General features: G+C 53.8%; 7 protein-coding genes across 7 annotated transcripts; 4 read left to right on the forward strand and 3 right to left on the reverse strand.

Moving 5' to 3' along the window:
• Positions 1 to 563: 563 nt before the first annotated feature.
• On the reverse strand, positions 564 to 3130 carry LAESUDRAFT_725124 (DnaJ-domain-containing protein). The gene is made up of 15 exons (XM_040908759.1): positions 3031 to 3130; positions 2905 to 2970; positions 2798 to 2853; positions 2716 to 2743; positions 2624 to 2662; positions 2488 to 2571; positions 1883 to 2440; positions 1717 to 1790; positions 1592 to 1663; positions 1504 to 1528; positions 1375 to 1452; positions 1264 to 1320; positions 1136 to 1198; positions 996 to 1072; positions 564 to 941 (listed from the first exon to the last, which is right to left on the reverse strand). Exons 1-15 carry the CDS (start codon positions 3061 to 3063, stop codon positions 806 to 808), a joined length of 1446 nt encoding a protein of 481 aa, XP_040764964.1. The 5' UTR covers positions 3064 to 3130; the 3' UTR covers positions 564 to 805.
• Positions 3131 to 3608: 478 nt separating this feature from the next.
• On the reverse strand, positions 3609 to 4365 carry LAESUDRAFT_736490 (uncharacterized protein; the record flags this gene model as incomplete). The annotated part of the gene is made up of 3 exons (XM_040910693.1): positions 3609 to 3779; positions 3807 to 4256; positions 4315 to 4365. The coding sequence occupies 3 exons, from the start codon at positions 4363 to 4365 to the stop codon at positions 3609 to 3611; spliced, it is 672 nt and encodes a 223-aa protein (XP_040764965.1).
• A 2057-nt stretch (positions 4366 to 6422) lies between these two features.
• LAESUDRAFT_725127 (uncharacterized protein) lies at positions 6423 to 9108 on the forward strand. The gene is made up of 7 exons (XM_040908760.1): positions 6423 to 6554; positions 6612 to 6682; positions 6800 to 7696; positions 7751 to 8438; positions 8489 to 8632; positions 8697 to 8839; positions 8900 to 9108. The coding sequence occupies exons 1-7, from the start codon at positions 6464 to 6466 to the stop codon at positions 8957 to 8959; spliced, it is 2094 nt and encodes a 697-aa protein (XP_040764966.1). The 5' UTR covers positions 6423 to 6463; the 3' UTR covers positions 8960 to 9108.
• A 429-nt stretch (positions 9109 to 9537) lies between these two features.
• On the forward strand, positions 9538 to 11255 carry LAESUDRAFT_725128 (uncharacterized protein). Its single transcript, XM_040908761.1, has 7 exons — positions 9538 to 10007; positions 10061 to 10354; positions 10415 to 10527; positions 10590 to 10599; positions 10649 to 10719; positions 10775 to 11055; positions 11116 to 11255. Exons 1-7 carry the CDS (start codon positions 9806 to 9808, stop codon positions 11147 to 11149), a joined length of 1005 nt encoding a protein of 334 aa, XP_040764967.1. The 5' UTR covers positions 9538 to 9805; the 3' UTR covers positions 11150 to 11255.
• A 270-nt stretch (positions 11256 to 11525) lies between these two features.
• LAESUDRAFT_120040 (uncharacterized protein) lies at positions 11526 to 14509 on the forward strand. The gene is made up of 3 exons (XM_040901246.1): positions 11526 to 12368; positions 12729 to 14183; positions 14249 to 14509. Exons 1-3 carry the CDS (start codon positions 11915 to 11917, stop codon positions 14260 to 14262), a joined length of 1923 nt encoding a protein of 640 aa, XP_040764968.1. The 5' UTR covers positions 11526 to 11914; the 3' UTR covers positions 14263 to 14509.
• LAESUDRAFT_651609 (uncharacterized protein) lies at positions 14273 to 15726 on the forward strand (the record flags this gene model as incomplete). The annotated part of the gene is made up of 2 exons (XM_040904309.1): positions 14273 to 15409; positions 15463 to 15726. 2 exons carry the CDS (start codon positions 14273 to 14275, stop codon positions 15724 to 15726), a joined length of 1401 nt encoding a protein of 466 aa, XP_040764969.1.
• A 455-nt stretch (positions 15727 to 16181) lies between these two features.
• Positions 16182 to 19040, reverse strand: LAESUDRAFT_120001 (uncharacterized protein). The gene is made up of 14 exons (XM_040901245.1): positions 18865 to 19040; positions 18739 to 18802; positions 18633 to 18686; positions 18541 to 18576; positions 18435 to 18488; positions 18227 to 18376; positions 18088 to 18169; positions 17632 to 18030; positions 17495 to 17581; positions 17395 to 17436; positions 17286 to 17341; positions 17093 to 17220; positions 16621 to 17031; positions 16182 to 16565 (listed from the first exon to the last, which is right to left on the reverse strand). Exons 1-14 carry the CDS (start codon positions 18987 to 18989, stop codon positions 16382 to 16384), a joined length of 1872 nt encoding a protein of 623 aa, XP_040764970.1. The 5' UTR covers positions 18990 to 19040; the 3' UTR covers positions 16182 to 16381.
• Between the last annotated feature and the right edge of the window lie 352 nt (positions 19041 to 19392).

The raw sequence follows: 19392 nt of genomic DNA on the forward strand, positions 1-19392 counted from the left end.
CCTGGAAAGAATATTGTGGAAATTCTTCTTCCGCTTCAGACAAGAGCAGCCCGCCTCTTGCTTCTCTGAACTGTACTATTGTCGATTTCTCATGCTGTACTGCGTTTGAGCGCATCCCGCTCACCACCTGCTCTGGCATACCTTGATGGTGTACTGTCGTGCAGTCGCAATGTGGCAGTGTGTTTGATATTCTGCCCCGTCCAGGAACACTCTCGCGTTTTTTGATGCTCTAGAAGCGTTATCTATAGCTGGACGGAATTTGTCCTCCGCCGGGTACAAATCTAGTAGGACAGCTCCTTTACAAACAGACGAAAGCAATTGCAATTCAAATCATCTCCATAAAAAGAGCGCATCCTGTGCCGATTCACGGTTCTGCCGATTAGTCTCGGAATGCCGCACAGCCTTGTGCATTTATACTTGCCGATGTCTGCGAGTAATGAGTACAAACGATGCCTCATGTGGACCTTCCGGCTTCTTGGGCCTGACAGAGCGCCGCCGAGAACTACCAAAACGATGCGACAACCGCAATGCATAACAGTGCAGCTGCACGGACTTTATGGTCAGTGGGTATAAGACTGAGGAGATTCAAAGGTAAATTATTAAAAGATTACATTGATATGAAAGCTATCATGACTGACGGGCGTGGAGAGGAGTTTACGGTCTAAACGCTCTAGATACAGCAAAAAGTAGCGTATGTATTATAACAAAAATTGCAGACGAACACCCAGCCCACACCTCAAACCAACAGATGAAAACAGCAGTTGGCCCGGACAAGATCGCTATCGCGGCCTCGTCGGGGACATACTTAGCTCGCGGACGGGTGGGAAGCATGCCCCTTCTTCTCTTGCGACGACGTGGAGTGCACCGACTCCTGGCCGTGGCGCTTGCTCTTGGGGCGCACATGGTGCTTAGACTTTCCAGAGGCTGCCTCGGCCACCATCCTGTTTTCAACGAAGTCAGAGCTACCGCTGGAGAAAAATCTCGTACATACTCACCGCTCGAGCTCGCGTCGCTCCTCGTCAGTCTCATCGGGAACTGTGGACTTGAAAATGGCGCCCATTAACAGCAGACCCTAACGGTGAGGGAGTAGGTCAGATACTACGCTTCACAAATGAACGAATGGAAGGTCGCATACCTTGGCTCTGTTATACAATATTTGATCTGTGGCTTCGTGATCTTTCAACACATTATCCACGACCTGATGTGGCAGAGTATATGGATTGAGAATGACGTATAATGACGGAAGAGCAGAAAATAACGAACCTCGCGCAATACTTGCACGACCTCAAAGCGGGTCCCTCGCCATGATGCAAGCATGATCTGCGAAGCGTGTGTAAGCAGAGTAGCCCAAAGAAACCGTCACAGGCCGCATACCTTGCCAGTGACGTCCTCTTCTAGCGCACGGAGTTCATCTTCTGGAACATCTCCCTTCGCTTGTAGTTTTTCCATTTCCTGTGGACCTCAATCAATCTCTCGCACATTTAGAATTGAAGTGAATCTAACCTGCATCACTTGCTGAACGCCTATTCTGCATCGGGTTTTAGACGTGTTTTTGATAAGGGCAATATATGCATCATGCTCGCATGCTTACGCGGATCCAATGACTCCCCACGCGTCTTTTGCAACAGTTCCCTTCTCCTTCAGCCGTGAGAAGAAGCCAGGACTACATAAAGTATCAATAACGGCTCGTCTGGAATGCTTGACAGCTGCACGCACATCCCGAGGAATTTTCGTGATTTCAGGAACGACGTCGCCTTCATCATGTAGACATTACCGATGGTATGTAGAAGCTATGAAAAATCTGAGCAAACAATCCGAGTCAAACGATCAAACAAAACTCGTCGCCGGGTTCTGCATGACAAGTAAAAATTAGCTCATTCACCTCGACGCCAAAGCTCTCCAGCTTCAGATCATCCGCCTCTTGCCGAACCTTCGCCTCGAACACCTGAGTCTCATTGTCATCCTTATCCCCTGGACGCTTTGCCTCCACGAATGGCCGCAGTCGGTCCTTCAGCTTCTCCGTCAGCGTCCGCACCCGTTCCTCCATGTTCTTCCGCCGCTCATCTTCTAGCTCCTGCAGCTTCTTCTTCTGGTCTATCGAGAGCTTCGAACGCTTCTTCGTATACTCTTTCTGCTCCTTCTCCCGCAGGTTTCCGGTTGAGGACGACGTAAGGCTCTGAGACGAGGATGCGGGAACTTCGGAGCTAACGGGCGAGGATAGCGGTGGGGACCATACGCCAGAAGCACGCGAAGGCGATGTAGGCCCGGCAGAGGTAGGCCGAGTTTTCGGTAACTCGACGGTGGGGCTGCTGGCGGAAGGCGATACAGCGGGCGACGTTGCGCCCTCGTTGAGATCCTTCTCCATCTCAGCCTTCTCCTCCTCAGACATCATGGTCGTCGCGACAGAAGTCATCTCTTTCATGAGCGAGATCTCGCCAATCTGCGGTGGCGTCAATACGTGATTTAAGGGGCGTGTGGCGCACTCACGTAGTCTCTAAATCGCTCTCCTCCAAAGACGTTGGCGAAGAAGCCCGCGGCATCTTCCATGCCCACTCCGCCTTCCTTGTCCACCTACACCGTAGACGTGTCAGCACCGGTATCGGCAACAGACGTGGCTGCGCACCATTTTAGCGCCATTCCGGTCGTAGACTGCTCGGAGATTCTGAAAGGGACGATCAGCAAAGGCATAACAGAGCTGGCTTAAAGGAAGCTCACTGGGTCGGACAAAACCTGATACGCCTTGCTGCAGAAGGCTCAGTCCTGGTATCCACGCACCACGCATCCAGAGTGTACTTGCCTAATGTCCTTGAATTTCTCTTCCGCATCCGGAGACGGATTCTTGTCTGGATGGAACTACACATAAGCTCAGCGATTGCACTGAGCATTTCAATCGGATTAACGCACCTTGATGGCTTGTTTCCGATACGCTTTCTTCAGGTCCGTATCATTCACATCAGGCGACACTCCTAGCTAGGTACGGACGCAGGATGATTGAGACTCCTCTCTTCTAGTATGGTCAACAATACGCACCAGATCGTAATACTCCGTTTCAACAGGTGCCATAGTTGAGAATGCAGCCAACGACCGTAGTAATAAACGAAGACAATGGAGACGTTAACCGAAGTGCAAGTCCAAGTTTGGCGATCTCTGCGCGCTCGCCACAGCGTCACCGCGCCGGCAGGAGCCGACAGATCTTGATGATCTGGCCACAGCCGCATTGAACTCTTCCGAACCGAACCGTGCTTATTTCTAGGCACACCTGCGGACAACCTCGAGACTTGGAGCTTGGAGTCTAATCGTATACGAATCATGAATAATTTGAACGTGCAGAACGACGTGACAACAGCGAATGTGCAATGGACCGAAAAGTGCGACTCTAGTACAGCCATGTGGTGATGATCGTGACGTGGAAGATCAATAAGATGCTACAACAGATGCGAATAGAATTAATGCAGAACACGCAGGGCACAGTGTCCCCAATGACATAAAAATTGGCCCAGTAGCACGATAAATACTCCTGTATGATGCTCCGGGTAGTGATGGGGAATGCGGATAGATATGTATACACCCGTCAACGGATGGTTATCCCAAATGGGAGGCCCAAAAATCTACGAAAGCGTAGCAGTCGCGATCGCCGGCTCGCTCACCGTCGGCGAGGTCGAGAACCGCACAATTTTCCGTGGCGTCAGCTCCGTAGAGACCGAATCGTCGTCCGAGTGCTCCGAGCTTGCACCTGAGCCTTTCCGGCTCGGAACTCGGAGCAGCTTTGATACACTGAACTGCAATCGAGTTGGCAGCAGCATCACACCCCTATTCGAGCGAGGCGTTGAGGGTGCATTGGAGGTCAGCGTAGATTCGCTGAGAGAAAGGTCTGACACGGATGGTGTAAGCGGCACAGCCGATGCGCCAGGGGACGTCGTAGGCGTGCCTCGTTTTTTCAGTGCAGAACGCGCAGGCGGCGGAGGTAATGGTATTGTGGAAGAGGTGGAGGCACTTCGACGATGTGAGTTCGCCGATGGTGGCTTCAGAAAGCGAGATGCACGCCGCGAATCGTTCTCGCCTGGGTATGCACTGTGAGGGGCAGAAGGGTGTGGCGACGGAGGATTGGAGTTATGAGGTTGCCGTAGATGTGGAGTGCGGGAGGTATGTAGGCCCATGGCGATTTGTTGAATCGTAGGACGTGGAGCGTCGTGGACATTGTATCGTGAGCGTACAGGGGGACTTCTCTCTTCTGGCGTAGAGTACATGCCACTATCCTATATGAGAGACAAGATTCGCACCCTCAAATGTCTAATGGAAGCTAGCGGTACTCACCAGAGGACTCCGATCTCTCTTCCTCGCCGCACTGCTCAACGACCTGCGCATGGTGCTCATAAAATTCATTGGGGTGATGCGCGTGTTGGACCCGCTCGCCCCTAGACTTCCCGATGGAGACTCAGCCAGCCACGGCTCTGTACGCGAGTGTGACGGCGGTGGGTGATAGCCGGGGTGTGGTTCAACTCGCCCCACATTACGAGCCTCCACCGACGCTGTGGAGGACGAAAGTGTATGCCGACGTCGAGAGGGAGACAGAACGTCAGTCATAGGAGATGACTGTGGCGTTCGCCGCCGGACGTGGATGTGGGATGATGATGGAAGGGATGAGAAAGACACAGGAGCTCGTAGGCAGCGCGGCCGACGATGACGAGGAACTCCGGGACGAACGAAACCGTGCCCAGTCACGCGAGCTGACGAGACAGATGAATCTTCTCAACCCGCCCTGCCCCGGCCACGTGTTCCCCATCAGTGCCTGCCATTCCTGAATAGGCAACCCATCAACTTTGTTCAACATTGCCACCACTGCAATTCCGACGTTCGAAACGTTCTCGCCTGATAAATTGGTCATTCTCCTACATAGTACATGAAGAGATGATGTCTAGTATATGGATAGTAAAGCACGCCCACATGATTGGCTCTGTTTAGAGTTGCCTCGGACCTTCCGGAACATTGGGCTTCGCCACCGTCGATGACCAACTGGTGCACATCTGTAATTTTTGCCGCTCTTGGCATATCTCACAGGGTGGCCGAGACGTACAAGATTGGCCTCATATGAGACATGGGAACTTGACTTGTTCCTATTGCGTTCTGAAGAAGGATGATGGGGAAAAAAGAGTAGTCATTGAGAGCGAGGATCCGCAGGAGACCAAGTAAATGGAGTCTGAGTGCCGGTTGTGGGAGGGACTGCAATGGAGCAGCTTCGTAGATCGCACGCGTATCACACCTTTAGGGAGCCAGAGGGACAGCGTCCGATTCCAGCATGATGTGAGCAACTTGACCGTTATTGTCCGTCAAGCGGTGCTTGACACGCCGTTTTCATGGTTGTTCCAGCCAAGACGTATCTAATCATGTGTATAAGCAACGAATCAAAGTAAAGAGCATCGTTTCACGCGGACCGTACTTTATACGATGTAAGCAAAGTTGGACCACGCACTTGACAAACGGTTTCATGGAGACGCTGGAAGGATGTGAATGTCCAACCTTACGTAGTCCAAGATCTATACGGGCAGTGATGGACCTGTCAAGGGGTTTCATCAAGACGTGACGTGCACGTTGAAACTCAGGTGATGATTAAGTTGCAACGTCTTCGAATCCACGATGATAGGTACGTCATTAAATACAGCGGTGGGTACCCAGCTTTGAAATGCTACTTGCTATCCATCCCCATTGTGCCAAGCGAAGCGAAACCGGCTGAAAGCCAGCTTGAACAACCCGTACACAGAGCGAATGCCGGATGGAACTGCGCTTAACGCCATTGTGAGATACTGCAGGTGGAGGTGAACAGCCTCGCCTTCAAGCCGCTCCTTCCCTGCGTGCCTCACGAACAGAGGACCTGCTGACTATAAGAACCGAATAGACGGGATACCCCTTGCTATCTCCATGATGTCGAGCATAATGTCATGAGAGCCCCCGTGGTGCATCAGGGTGCATCCCCAGAACACGACCATTTGACAGTAGACCCGCCGGCCGCATTACATATGACCGCAGGATGGAAAAGGTGCGGAATCAATCAGAAGGTGTGCCGGAAGTTTCAAGCGTGATCCTGCCGAGGAAATTGGGGTACTTGATGAGCGCATATGACAAGCCAGAAATCGTCAACCCAGTATCGCAGTCGGAACGGATGTCAGGTACGACAGGAATTCGATGAGCTATGAATCAGGCAGGGAACGAGAGAACCTGGAGATAGTGAGGGTCAGCGGCCATGCCAGGTATCGGACTAAATCGAGACCCTGTATCATGATTGTCAGGGTGGGATAACGTACAGATAGTTCAAACTCAGCTAAACAAATAGGCTTGTTAAATTACTACAATCGCTGACTTATCGGAGCTGGGCAGCCACAACCCCATATCGAGGCCACCGCCGCGGGGCGCTCAAGTCGCGTTCACCAATTCCACCACAACCACCCCGCTCGCTCCCTCATCTCCAATGAGTGCGCAAGGTAACACTCCCGTGGCGTCGACCACGCCGGAATCTGAAGAGCCTCTCAGACTTACGCCGCCTACACCTGACGAACTCGGTGAGCCCTCCTAGCACTGGTAGCCATTCCGGCCACTCACGCGATTTCTCCGTGTAGACGCCAAAATTCCTAGCAAACGCGAAAGAGAGTTGTCATTGGAACCTTCTACGTCACAGTCATCGAACATAGTATGTTGATTACTTTCATTGTTCTATGAATCAACAGATACTGTGGTTTCTAACGTCTTACGCGTCATTATGACCCCGCGTCTACGATTATCCATGCACTGACGTACCATCTTCTAGGATGATGAAGAACAGCAGATTGAGCATAAGGACCGGCACGTACTCACCAAGAAAAGCCGCGTCGTTGGTCAGCTGGATGTGCCCGAAGAAGAGGAGGAAGACGATGAGGTCCTCAGATCCTCTCCACCGTACGAGAGCAAGATCCGGGCCATAAGCCAAGGTGTTGAGGACCTCAGCTGGCAGAACATGCCTAGAGACAAGACTCCGGATCCAGAAGAGGATCGCGAAATGGACCGTCAACAAGATGAAGAGCAAGAGGAGGGTGATGCTCCGGATAAGGACCATGAGATGCAATCAGAGTCCCCTGAGCCACCGGAAGAGGTAACCACTGAAGCAAAGGTGGTGGATGGCGAGGAGGCCGCTGTACCATCGGCCCTCTTGCAAGGCGACAATCCACCTGTGGTTAACGATGATGGAGGCCACGATGAACATGCCAGTGAGGCGGATCCTGCGGAAGTGCCTCCCGATGCGTCACCGTCCGACGCACAGGAGCTCAACAGCTCTGAAGTGTACCCTGAGGTCTCATCCACGTCCATTACTCAGCCAGTTTCGATGACAGAATCTCGCTCTCGTAGCGGATCCGAGTCCGGGGCCGATCAGGGGAGCGGCGACCAGCATGAGCAACGAGAGACGAGTGTTAGCGAGAAGAGTACCACAAGCGAGACGCCCCATGTTGTCAACGGTGTATCCACAGGATCGGGTGCGTCGAAGCGGCGACGGGAAGAGCGTGATACAGACGAAAACCCGCGGGTTGCCAAGCGGCCGACTCCGCCTCCTGATCAAGAGCGAGAAGCGGAGCTGGAAGAGGCAAAGAAGGCGGCAGCGTCGCTGTTAGCCCGCAGTCAGACGCCGCCACCGAAGCCAGTTGAGGCCACGTCGACGTCTACTCCTAAGACAGTGCGTACTCAGATTTGGCGTTACTGTGCTTCTCTGACAATTATCTTCCATTAGAGTGGTTTTATGGCATATGCATCGTCAAACTCACCATTTGCTTCCGTGAAAGGCCCAAGTCTCTTCAAATCTCCTCCATCCTCGTCCTCACCCTGGGCAAGCGCTAGTTCAAGCGCCAATGAAGGCCCCAATGGTCTGCATGCTGCCACTGCATCTCCATTCCCTAGTCATTTCGGCACATCCTCACCTTCTAGATCGCCCGCGACCCCCATTGCCAGCCCTGCGACGAAGCGGAGTGGCTTTGAGGCATTTGCATCCAACTTGTCGATTTTTGCGTCAGCCGCGAAGCGGCCAAAATCCCCGCCACTCCCTGCCTTCGGAGCGGGCTCGAGTTCGCTCGCTCGCAGTCGGTCGCCCTCACACCCTTCCTCTTCGCGCCCACCGTCTATACTTTCGGCCAACGCTTTCTCTGCGTATGCATCCGCAGGCAAGCAGAGCTTCTCCACGCAGTCCTCTAGCCGGTCGAGTCCTGCCCTCGGCGAAAATACTGCAATGTCCATCGACAACAGGAATCGGGATTCTCCAGCGTTGAGTGTTCAAGATTCCGTAGAATCCGAGGAAACAAAGAAGGAAGAAGAAAGCGAAGAAAGCTCTCGAGACGCGACCACCTTCGGAGAGAGACTTAGATCTCAGAAGGACGAGGAGGACAGCGAAGAAAAGCACAAGCAGGAGTTCACTGAACAAGAAGGTGCGTATCCAATAAATGATGGCAACTATGATGCTTATGAAGATTTGCAGTCATCACGGGCGAAGAAGATGAGGAGACTATTTATCAATGCCGAGCGAAACTCTACGCACTCAATGATGAGAATTGGGCCGAACGAGGGACTGGCCAAGTCCGGATCAATGTGCGCAGAGACGACCCGACTAAGGCACGACTAAGTACGTCTCACATTGCTTTTGGGGACCGTGCTTTCATATGAGCTAATCTAATGCTCTGTGACAGTCATGAGGAAAGATTCCGTCTACACCGTGCTGCTGAACACCATGCTCGTGAAGGGCATGACGTGGACCAAGCACGAGCTGGACACGCGCTTCATCAGATTCGCCGCGTACGAGAAGGGTGGATTGATGAAGTACAATCTAAGGGTACGTCAGCTTTCCCCATCACATCACTGGAAGTGCATTCAATCACACGCATTCTTGCAGCTGCCCACGCTGGCTCAGGCGGAGGACTTCTACATGGAGATCGAGGCGTTCACCAAGTAGACTACGGACCAGGGAAGAAGAGACACTCCGACTGTTGCGATCTATACATTAGCTACGAGCCTGTTGTTCTGCTGCGCTATTCTAACCTCTGCCGCAGTTGTAATGTATTCGGATGATTCTTAACGAGCCGACGGTGTTCAAATATGCGCCTTTGTGGCTGAAAACTAGGAAGGCTCTTGGCAAATGGCCTCTACATAAGGGGCCTAGCGTCGGATCTGAGATGCTATTCTTACTGATCGAATTTCAGCTGCCGCGAACAGCCGTTAGAAGGAGCGTTGACGCCCAACTACTGTGAAGAGTCGATAGGTAGCTTATCCGCTCGCGGGGCGCTGCGATGATGTAAGTCAGTGATGGGAACTTGCTGGTGCAGTTTGCTGACTGAGTTCCTGTGAAGCACAGGTCCACTTTCTATTGGTGACCAGTGCTGGTTCTTGCACGTGCAGACATGCTACCGACTTTCACCCTCGTGACATCGATATTGCTTCTAATGCGTCCTTTTAGCTTGTGATGTCCATTGGAATGGTGAGCCGGTGCTATCGTACCTTCAGACAATGCGTTTATTGAAGGTGGAGGTCGAAGTTTAGGAGTAGCCACAACCGACATGGAGCATGCTCACCTCAACGTTCCCTAACAGACATGTTCTCCCGAAACCGCTTTTCTTTCGAAGCCGGGGCTGCAGAGCTAACTTTTGATTATAAGTCAGCTTCAAAAGATTTCGTCATGTCTAGCGTGGTCCAGATCTCGCAGATCATTCATATTAGCGGCAAGGCGAGACTTGATGTGAACTTTGTAAGAAGCTCAAGACACAGCTGATCCGCACTATCCGCACCACACCGAACGTACGCGATGATAGTCGACACACGCACCGAGGTCACCGAGCGCGACAAGGAGGCTGTGGTGTTTATTCCAAGGCCCAGCACAGTGCCCGAAGGAAGGATGCCCATGGTACCGGCCCTTGATATAGGAGGGAAAAGGCTGGCCCTCTTCGTCCTCCGCCCTGAGGGCTCTCTGCAACTTGAACGTGGTGACGGCTTGAAGGTCGTCTATGGTATGCTCTTACGCTCCGTCACGCCTTTCACTGTACTCATCACCCCTGCGCAGGATCCATCAACATGATGGACGCCAACGGGAACACTGTCACCCGCGGAGTCGCTCCTCCAGCAAAGGAAGTAGAGACGACTCTTGTGCTTTCGCCCGACGGGACGATCACGAGCGGTGAGAACGGCGCGGTGTTCCTCCGCATTGAGTCCTTGGAGCTTCAGTTCCAAGGGCCGTTCAGGAGGACGAGTCAAGTGATGACGCGGAACATCATCGGTGCCTCCGAGGTTTCCACTGAGGCGCAGAGGATAGATTTCCCGTTCGTCAAGGTGGAGACACTGCCTTGGGCCGGACATCGTGAGTGGTTCTATGGTATGAACGGGTATTAAGAGTGGTGTTGACTATGGTAAACTTCAGTCTTTGACGGTTTTGAAATCTGGAATATGTCTGGACTCTATGTTTACTTCAAGGATGACCCCTCCGAGTACGTCGTGCACATGCAGGCGTGGATGTTAGGACTCGGAGAGACGGTGGGTAAACTGATAGCTTTGCAAAGTGGAGAGTATGGGTTGAGTTGACCTGCGGATTTCAGGGGCGTTTTCGTGCGTATACGTTATCATGCAGTGGAAGACCGACTGACAGCTCTCTCAGACAACCATTCTGACCAGTCCTTCTGTGAAATCCACCTTTGCCTCTCCAACGGTGGTGGTACAAGCGGGATGGTCAGCTACCGACCTTTGTCGCATGGAAAGCCCGTCTGACACTGTCGTCTCGCAGCGTTACTTCGAAGACGACTACACGCGTGACATCGATCAGATCGCAGAACTCACGAAGGGCTATGTGGAGAAGAACAGCACCCTCCTCGTAGTGCCGGATATGCACGAACATGGTCCGCTGTGGAAGATCCAGCCTGGATCGCAGGCGAAGCCGCTGATGCGCTTTAACAATACGGTGGACTACCCGTGGCATGGCTGGATGGCGAGTGAGTTTGGGGAGTACGAGTTGCCGATAAAGAGCCCGCTCCCCGAGGATAAGCAGAGGTATGACCTCTGGCTAGCGTGAGTTTTCTATGCAACCATATATATAAAGTTGTGATGATCAAAGGCTGTTCGTTCCAGCTTTGAGTTTCCGGATTCGGCATTTCAATATTGATGGTCATGTGCACCCGGTGCCTGGGACACCTTGACAGTTCAAAGCGGAAAAGGTATATGTTTAAACAGTATGCATAGCCGACAATAGGATCATTCGGATATGTCACCGTTCTTACTGGATGAGAGTGCATTTACCCGTGTTAAGGAAGCTTTTCCGGAATTGACACGCATCGTCATCACGAAGACATCAATCTAGTCACGCACTGCACTGCTCCGATGTATCGTCGGAGGTGACTCTGCGAGGCGCGCCATAGAAGATGTCGGCGGCCGAGTGATCCCGGAGACGGTCGCGAATGTATTTGCCAGATGCGCGGATTGAACATTGATCCCCGCGTTGTCGAGCTCACAACGCGTGCCGGCATAATTAGGCGCCAGCCGGCGGCGGGGGCGGGAGGCGCTGGATCTGAGATGTGATGACTGATCGAATGTCAATTGTCGCGTGGCGCTGTCCTGCAACGACTCGGCGCTCGTCTGGATCCTCGAGGACGCGGCGTGTCCCGAGCACTGTCCGATGCGCGCTGCAGGGGCGACTGCACAGCTGTTCCTCCGACCACCTCAGCCGTGCAATTGTTGTTGCAGAAGAGCACGAACAGAACACAGCGAGGGAGTTCAGGCGCAGAGGAATGCGTGCGGGAAAAACATTCGTCGTTTATGTCATTTGGCGAGTCGAGATAACGATCTCGATTGCCCCTGTGATCAGCGGCCTGCGTTTTCTTGACGCTTCAACATCTGTTCCCGCTTCCCTTCTTCCCAACACCTCACCGCCATGAACGTCGCCGCCCTCCTCCAGGACTCCCCCTCCGATGACCACGACAACCGTCGCAGGCTTCAGCAGCAACGCGACCGTGAGCAACAGCAGCGCGAACGCGAACAGCAGCAACGGGATCGCGAGCGGGAGCAGCAGCAGGCGGCCCATCACATTGCCCTCCACGACCGCGACCGACTGCCGCCGCCTCATCCACACCTCTCGCCATCGCAGCAGTCGACTCATTCAAGCTCATCGCTGTCTCCTCTTACCTCAAGGCATCTTCCTCCACCGTCTTCCCCGCATAGGTCTTATCCGCCGCAGGACTACGGCCATGCACAGCGGGTCAACTTCCCCCCGTCGTCGACCTTCTTGTCAACTCCATACGAGCACAAATCACGCAGGCCAGAGCCGGAGCAGCCTCGTGTGCCTGAACAGGGTGCGCATATACACCATGCACCACCAACAAGCATAGGTATGTCCTTCCTTGTTGGTTATGAAGCGAATCCCGCTGTTGGGCAATCTGCATACGCTCAGTGTTTGAAGCGATGCTGGCCTCGATGTGCACATGACTCGAGTTGCTTTTGTCGTTATGTTGACGATATGGTTGAGAACACGCCGTTCGTCGTGTATCGCTTGACTTTTGCATGACTGCCTCGTCTGGCGTTGGTCGGACCTGCGCCCATGCTAATTCGTTCTTTCTCACGCTTCGCTGCTCCCGAGATTCATCATTGTTGGACTGCTGTCATGTGTGGCTTCCCTGCTTCTATTCGGAGAACCATATCTTGCATTCATTGGTCTCAAATTCATCCATTTTGACTGTTTGGCTCATCAGCTCAACCGTACACTCTCGAACACCGACCACTTCAGCCTCAGCCTCGTACCCATCAGGGATCGCACTCGCATGCGCATCCACACCAGCATGCCCATACGAACCCGAGCACGCCTTCCCCAATGTATATGCCCCCGCCCAATCGCCCCGGTCCATTGCACAGCTCTTCCATAGGCCCACCGAAACTCGGCCCTGGTACATCACCCCCGGGTCCTGGCATGCCTCCTCCGGGACACGGCAGTATCCCCTTGTACCCTACTCCCGTAGGCCCCGGTGTCCCGCCTGGCATGAGTCCTCTCTCAATGCCGAATCCGGGGCCAGGCATCCCGCCATCGCGACCGCTGCGCTCGCCACACGGTTACATGGAACCATCGCCAATGTACGGCGGCCATTCGCCGGGCGTTCCGGCGTCCGACTCGCAACACCTCCATAGCCAGCGCCCGCGCACGGGTGGCAGCTATGACTTTGGGCGGCGGTCGCCGGTGATGGGCAGTCTTCAGCGCCCGCCTCCTTTTGAGCGTGATGAACGGGATCGGGATCGTGACCGTGACTGTAGTGACCGAGAGCGCGAACGCGAACGTGACGCGGCGCTACGCTCTGGACCCCGAGCTCCGCCGCATTCCCAGTTTGGCATGCATCCGGGGTCTGTACACTCATCATCCACTATAGCGGTCGGTCACGGCGTTAGTCCTTCAATGAACGCGCGGACTCCTGGGCCATATATCCCTCCTCCGCAGATGCTCACCGGACCCGGCGCGATGGGAATGGGCGCAATGATGGAGCCGAAGCAGCGGGAGCTTGAACGCGAGCGGGAGAGGACAGCGGCGGAGACAAGGGCGGGCAATGTCGGCGAGTCACCTGGCGGGCGGCGCGAGCGCGACAGACATTCCATGAAGGACAAGGATCGCGAGAGGGAGCGTGACCGGCCGCGTGAGCGCGATGCGGATGGTTTCAGGCCTATGATTGGCCCGGGGATGGTCAACATTGAGGTAGAGCCCGAGCGCGACTGGTACCGGCGGACGCAGGCGCAGAACTTGACGCGGGAGCAGGCCAGCGATGGACAAATCTGGTCGCGATTCGCCCAGCCAAGACTGGTTGGAATGCCTTCTTCCAATTCTATGGCGATCGAGGACGAGCGGGATCGAGAGCTGAGAATGATGCATGAGCGGGATCGGGATCGGGAGAGGAGGATGCGTGTGGAGGAGATGCGTATGAGGGAAATAAGGGAGATTCGCGAGCATGAGAGGTTCATGGAGGCGGAGGAGGCGAGAATCCGTAGGGCTAGGGAGGCAGAGTGGGATGCGGAGAAGGCACGTTTCACCCGGCCTGTGCAGAGCAATAGGGCGTCTGCAAAGGAGAAGATCATGCGAGAGGACGAGCGAGAGAGGGAGGAACGAAGAGCGGGGAAGGCACGGGAGGAACAAGTGGACGAGAAGGGTAGGAGAGTGCAGATGCCTGGTACGTGGGTGAAGGACCTTGAGCATGAAGGGGAACGAGAACGGGAGCACGCTGAGCGGATGCAGAAGGAGAGAAATGACATGGAGGTCATGCGCTCCGTGCCACAAGTCCAGTCCCAAGTCCCTGGTCAACATCATCATCACTATCATCACCACCATGTTCTACCATCGGCTGCTCAGCAAGCCCATGTCCATATTCCGAAGCCTGGAAAGCAGATTGCCCCCGACTCCGGTGCACACCAGCAGACACAGCAAATTATCGGTCCAGGGATGGCTCAACGAGACATTCAGCCGCTTTTCGGACCATCATCAGAGCACATTCGTCAGCAGAACGTGATGCAGTACAGGCAAGGAGCGTCCAAGATGATAGATGGCCCCGTGGCAGGTCCGTCAACTCAAATGCACGTAGCAGGGCCATCTCAACATCCACAAACTCACCTGCAACACTCGCTCTCTGCTACACCTATTCGCCAGCATCCACAGGTTCATGGATTGGCAGACGTTCCAGGTGCAGCAGCCTTTGTGCATCGTGAGACTCCCTCTCGTCCCTATGGTACCATCCCTCTCAACGTGTCAGGCCCATCGGAGGCAATGTTCTTCCACCGACGTTCGCCGTCCCCCCGGCCACCGATCAAATCCAAACTCCCAACAGTGCGTCTGGGCACCTTCATCTACCCGCGAACGCCCTTCCCATTCCTTGATTTTCCGAGCGTGTCGTATGAGGCCGGTGCACCCGAGCGCGAGCCGCGCCAGTATCGCGCGACGATCCTCATTCCTTGCGGTTTCCTTCCGACGAAGAGGCCCGCGCAGCCACGTATATGGGGCGGCGCGCAGGTTCCCGCATTGGATCCCATTCCCTTGTCGACGCAGGTCGGACCGCCGGGTGCGTCGTTCAGCCATCCGCATCCGTACGACAAGTGGGGCACTCGCCGCGTATATACGGACGACTCGGATCTGATACTCTGTGCGCTGCATGCGGGGCTGCTGACGTGGAGCGGCACATGGCAGGCGAAGAGCGAGAGGAAGGATCTGAGGATCGAGGTGAAAATCACGAGGGAGGCGCGATTTATTGGTGGCTTTGGGTCGCGGTACATCAAGGTCGCGGGCTTTGGTACGATGCAGGCTCGTCATGAGAGCGAGGATGATGGGAGTACCCTTCTTAGCGCAGGCTGGGGCAACAGCCATGACGGGGCCGGCATTGAGATCTTGACGGCTGTTTTCGTTCAGGTAGGTGCTTCCTGACTGCCTTTCCGCGCAGGAGCTGACACCTTCTCCCACAGCGAGGGGCCGCTCACTCGAAAGGTTTGTGGAATCGCACACAGCGGATTGCTGAGTACTCAGAGCGGCGCTCCGTGCTGTGCGACGCACCTCGAAGATCAAGGAAGCGACGTCGCGTTGATTCTGAGCTTCTGGACGATGCGGACTCCGCAGTCATCTTTGAAGTTGAGCGGAGTGATTGTGATTCTTGCACGGCGCATACGATCACCTTTGGATTTGGACGGGCGACGTGCGTTCTTTGTCGTTCTTCCCTGGATTCGTGTTGACAAACGTGCTGCAGGTGCAAACGGAAGCCGTTGGCGAACGAGGCAACTGTGTCTGTGGATGCAGATATAGTCATGTCTAGTCCTGCTCGAAAACGGCCACGTTCTTTGTCGCCGAGCGGGACGAGCGCGACCGCGACGGTACTCGAACAGTCCGGCGCTATAGCGATGACATTAGACGAAGACAGTACATTGTCCGTTCTGCTTAGCAAAAGTGTTGAGGAAGCCCGGCCGTCGGAAAAGCCTTTAGATCCATAGCTTTTAGTGAGCTTGACGTTTGTGGGTACTTGATGTCGTTACTCTGTCAGAAGTCAGTACGCTGCTGCTGTCGAAAGCTGTCCTTTGCATGTCTGTATCCTATATCACGATGTCCAGCTCGGAGGTAATTACATTGTAACACTGACATCGCCCAGTCGAGAGCGATATGATCTAATGCTGTCGGTCAGGCAATCGTGGGCGAGATTCAGAGTTAGGCAATATAGTGCAACAGTTGAAGTATTTGAGTACAATACAATCGTCACAATCCGTCCCAGGATAATGATCACGGTACACGACGGGTACGAAGTGAGAGTTGGTTCTCCCAAGGAACGTAAGGTCCTCGGAGCGACAACATCAACGACTCCTCATGACTTAACAATCCATACAAGTCGCGAACTCACTACGACGCATGCATGAACGAGGCGAAATAAGAAGCTATATCCTCGAGCTCCTCGAAGGGAGCAACCATGCCAACGAAACCATCCGGCCTCACGACGACGATCACCCCTCGGAGATCAATACCATACTTCTCGTACCCTCCGCCACCTACTCGTCCGTACATGTCCGTGTCGTCCACTAAGACCCTGTAGATGCCAATAAACATCGTCAAAACACGATTAAATCATAGTTTCTGCTTACTTTGACCAATGCGGCCGCAACAATGCCGGAAAATCGGTATAATTCAGAGATCCTTTCTTACCGGCGTTGATGCACAGGATATCGAAGACACTGTCGATGCCACCTTTCGAGAAGCGCTTGAGGAATGCATTCGGCTGCTCCATGTCTGCGGCGAGCTTCGTCACGCGGTCAGGTTGTAGTTTGTCGCGGATGTCTCCCGTGAACACGAGGATCTTGAAGCGCGTGTCTGCCGGGAGGAGATCCTGTATCTCGTAGGGCCGGGCATCTGCCGCTCTCACGAAGACGTGGGGTACCATGCGCTCTCCAATGATGAGGTTGCTTGCGTAGGCTTGATGCTGAGTGTGCACCACCGCTGACGGGAGATAGTGGACGCCGATTCCACTCATGAACAGGCCGAATGTCTGGAAGGCTCTGCGAAGATGAAGCAAGGTATAAGCGGGTTTGCCGCAATAATACTTATAGGAAACCCTACTCTAAGAATTCCTCATGCGTCACGCCATCTTGATGTGACTCCGTCCTGGGCTTGCCGGAAAAGAGAGCGGCGAACTTTCTATCAAAGTCGATCAAGTCTTGGGCATACTTCCGACGCTCGAACTCGTACTGTCCACCCAGCCGCGTCAGTAATGATACACATATAACGAGAGAGCGTTTCCAATGTAGCTGACAGTTTGGAGGAGAGATATGTTAGACCAGCCGCGAAGGACATGTGCGAGTTTCCAGGCTGTGAAGCTCACTTAACATGCGAAACGGAATTACACGGATTTTGTGAATTACCTAAATTGTGGGTATCGTTCATGCTGGCATTCATGCCCTGGCCTGTGATTTATGAGATGAGTAATGACTGAGTATACAGACCGGGTGGAGGTGCGCTGACCAGCCTTCGGAGAGTGCGTATGGCATGCATCACCGGCGATGAATACCCTCTCGCGTACCGAGAAGCGAGAGGCGACACGTTGCCCGACTGAACCAATGTGAGCGACGTACAACAAAACACTTTGTGGAATAACCTACTGATATAAATCGTCCACCATTGGACGTCATGCAGTGTCGATATTGAATATGGATGAAAGGACTTCCTGGCGACTTCAAGCAGCCTCTGTGGTCCCATCTTATTCTTGTCCACTCGCCCTGTCTGGACATCTACAGCGTCCGTGTCTGCCAGCTGGATGTACAGACGCACGGTGTCCCCCTCGCGGGGAATGACCATGCAGGAGCCATTATTGGAATGAATCGCACATCGGTTGCGAATGTCAGGGAAGTCGGTCTCGGGAATCATGTCCACCACGCCCCAGATATAGTCTGTCACGTTTTGCCTTGAATGCGTTGGATTCGTTAAGTGCCTGGCTAACGCACCAGTTTGCTCTCCCTCCATCGCAATATCGAAGCTTTTGCGGACCCATGAGTGTGCGCCTGTGAACATAGGGTTCAAATATTCATTCCTCTTTCATGGGCCTCGTTATGCCTTACCATCCCCACCGACAACAAACTTTGCATGAACGATTTCGGTGTTAGGCTTGCCTTCAGGAACGTCTAGATGCTTGAGCACGACCTAAACAAAGGCGGTCAGTCCCGATGATTCGAACGCCGATCTGCATATGGAAAGTACCTTCACCGCGTGCATACTAGGATCTTTCAGGATCGCATCATCCTGAGAGAGCTCGATGGAAGTAGGCATGACAGGTCTCTCAACCTCAATGCCCAAAGAGGTCATTGAGTCTAAGAATATTGCTTCAATCGCCCCCTGATGCAGGGTAACCTTGAACGTGATGTCATGAGCCCGGTGATCTACGTTGCTTCTCGGACCCGCTGCTCACCTCGAATAGATACCGAGCGTTGGGAGCATTGATGTCTGGCGCTCGTCCAGTGCACTGTGAACATTCGGTTAAGGCGAGAGATATCGATGACAGATCGCAGCGGTACCTCGATTCCGCCGTCTATGCTTGGATTATAGAATGCCTGTACAGGCAAGTTGTGAGCGAAAGCATTGTCATGTGTGCGTGAATGCTTCATACAGCCGTATGCATTTGATTCCCCTCACGTAAGAGACGATCGGCGAGACCATAACTCTATCACGAATCTCATCAACTTCACGGAAGGAAAGTACTGTGGGTGCCAAACCTGGAATACTTCGATCGTTCGGGGCTGAATGCCATCCGCCTGTCCTGCTGCCACTTTCTTCGGCCTGTTACGCGGGAAAACATATGAGAACATCTGTGACTATTGCTGCGTGCGAGGTCTGCTGACCTTTGGTCTACAATCCTGACGTCCACCCCGGCCTTAGCCAGAGCGTGAGCACACATCAGACCAGCAGGCCCAGCGCCAATGACGAGCACATCGACGTCGCTTTCCTTGGTCAGAGGGATGGGCATTCTGAGATGCAAGACAAGCTGGGGGTATGTTACGTCTGGTGGGCACCCCAAGCATCGTCTTAATACCGCATAGGCTAAGGAGCCGGAGCTTCTGGGATGAGTGGTGTCATCTGAATTGCTCAGGTTAAGAAAATTCTGGCCGCTCCCAGGTCACAGGCGACATCACCGGACGTGATCCTGATGCAGCGGCGAAGAGCTAGTCGGATTTCGCCATGAGATCGGGCTAAGTCCGAGGTACTCTTCCGTGGTTGTAGCATCGCCTTTCAGGGTCAATCATCGCAGTGCTTTACGCATTTGGGCAACCGTCCACCACGCACCGTGGTCATATTAGGGGACGAACCGGCTTCCGCATAGTCATGTGAAGAACGCGGGTACAGCTGCAGACCAAAGACGGCAACTCCTC

This window comes from Laetiporus sulphureus, assembly GCF_001632365.1.
Source record: "Laetiporus sulphureus 93-53 unplaced genomic scaffold LAESUscaffold_16, whole genome shotgun sequence".
Classification (NCBI taxonomy): Eukaryota; Fungi; Basidiomycota; class Agaricomycetes; order Polyporales; family Laetiporaceae; genus Laetiporus; species Laetiporus sulphureus.

Excerpts from the sequence above, each read along its gene's own strand:
- LAESUDRAFT_725124 (XM_040908759.1), bottom strand. The coding sequence starts at position 3,063 with ATGGCACCTGTTGAAACGGAGTATTACGATCTG. Across the intron at positions 1,791-1,882 it reads TGGAGAGCTTTGGCGTCGAG|CTTCTACATACCATCGGTAA; the intron begins GTGAATGAGCTA and ends GATTTTTCATAG. Across the intron at positions 1,664-1,716 it reads TCACGAAAATTCCTCGGGAT|TCCTGGCTTCTTCTCACGGC; the intron begins GTGCGTGCAGCT and ends TACTTTATGTAG.
- LAESUDRAFT_725127 (XM_040908760.1), top strand. The coding sequence starts at position 6,464 with ATGAGTGCGCAAGGTAACACTCCCGTGGCGTCGACCACGCCGGAATCT. Across the intron at positions 8,633-8,696 it reads CCCGACTAAGGCACGACTAA|TCATGAGGAAAGATTCCGTC; the intron begins GTACGTCTCACA and ends GCTCTGTGACAG. Across the intron at positions 8,840-8,899 it reads TGATGAAGTACAATCTAAGG|CTGCCCACGCTGGCTCAGGC; the intron begins GTACGTCAGCTT and ends GCATTCTTGCAG.
- LAESUDRAFT_725128 (XM_040908761.1), top strand. The coding sequence starts at position 9,806 with ATGATAGTCGACACACGCACCGAGGTCACCGAGCGCGACAAGGAGGCT. Across the intron at positions 10,355-10,414 it reads ACTGCCTTGGGCCGGACATC|TCTTTGACGGTTTTGAAATC; the intron begins GTGAGTGGTTCT and ends GGTAAACTTCAG. Across the intron at positions 10,720-10,774 it reads GTGGTGGTACAAGCGGGATG|CGTTACTTCGAAGACGACTA; the intron begins GTCAGCTACCGA and ends GTCGTCTCGCAG.
- LAESUDRAFT_120040 (XM_040901246.1), top strand. The coding sequence starts at position 11,915 with ATGAACGTCGCCGCCCTCCTCCAGGACTCCCCCTCCGATGACCACGAC. Across the intron at positions 12,369-12,728 it reads TGCACCACCAACAAGCATAG|CTCAACCGTACACTCTCGAA; the intron begins GTATGTCCTTCC and ends TTGGCTCATCAG.
- LAESUDRAFT_120001 (XM_040901245.1), bottom strand. The coding sequence starts at position 18,989 with ATGCCCATCCCTCTGACCAAGGAAAGCGACGTCGATGTGCTCGTCATT. Across the intron at positions 18,031-18,087 it reads GTTTGTTGTCGGTGGGGATG|GCGCACACTCATGGGTCCGC; the intron begins GTAAGGCATAAC and ends CTATGTTCACAG. Across the intron at positions 17,437-17,494 it reads TACGCACTCTCCGAAGGCTG|GCCAGGGCATGAATGCCAGC; the intron begins GTCAGCGCACCT and ends CATAAATCACAG.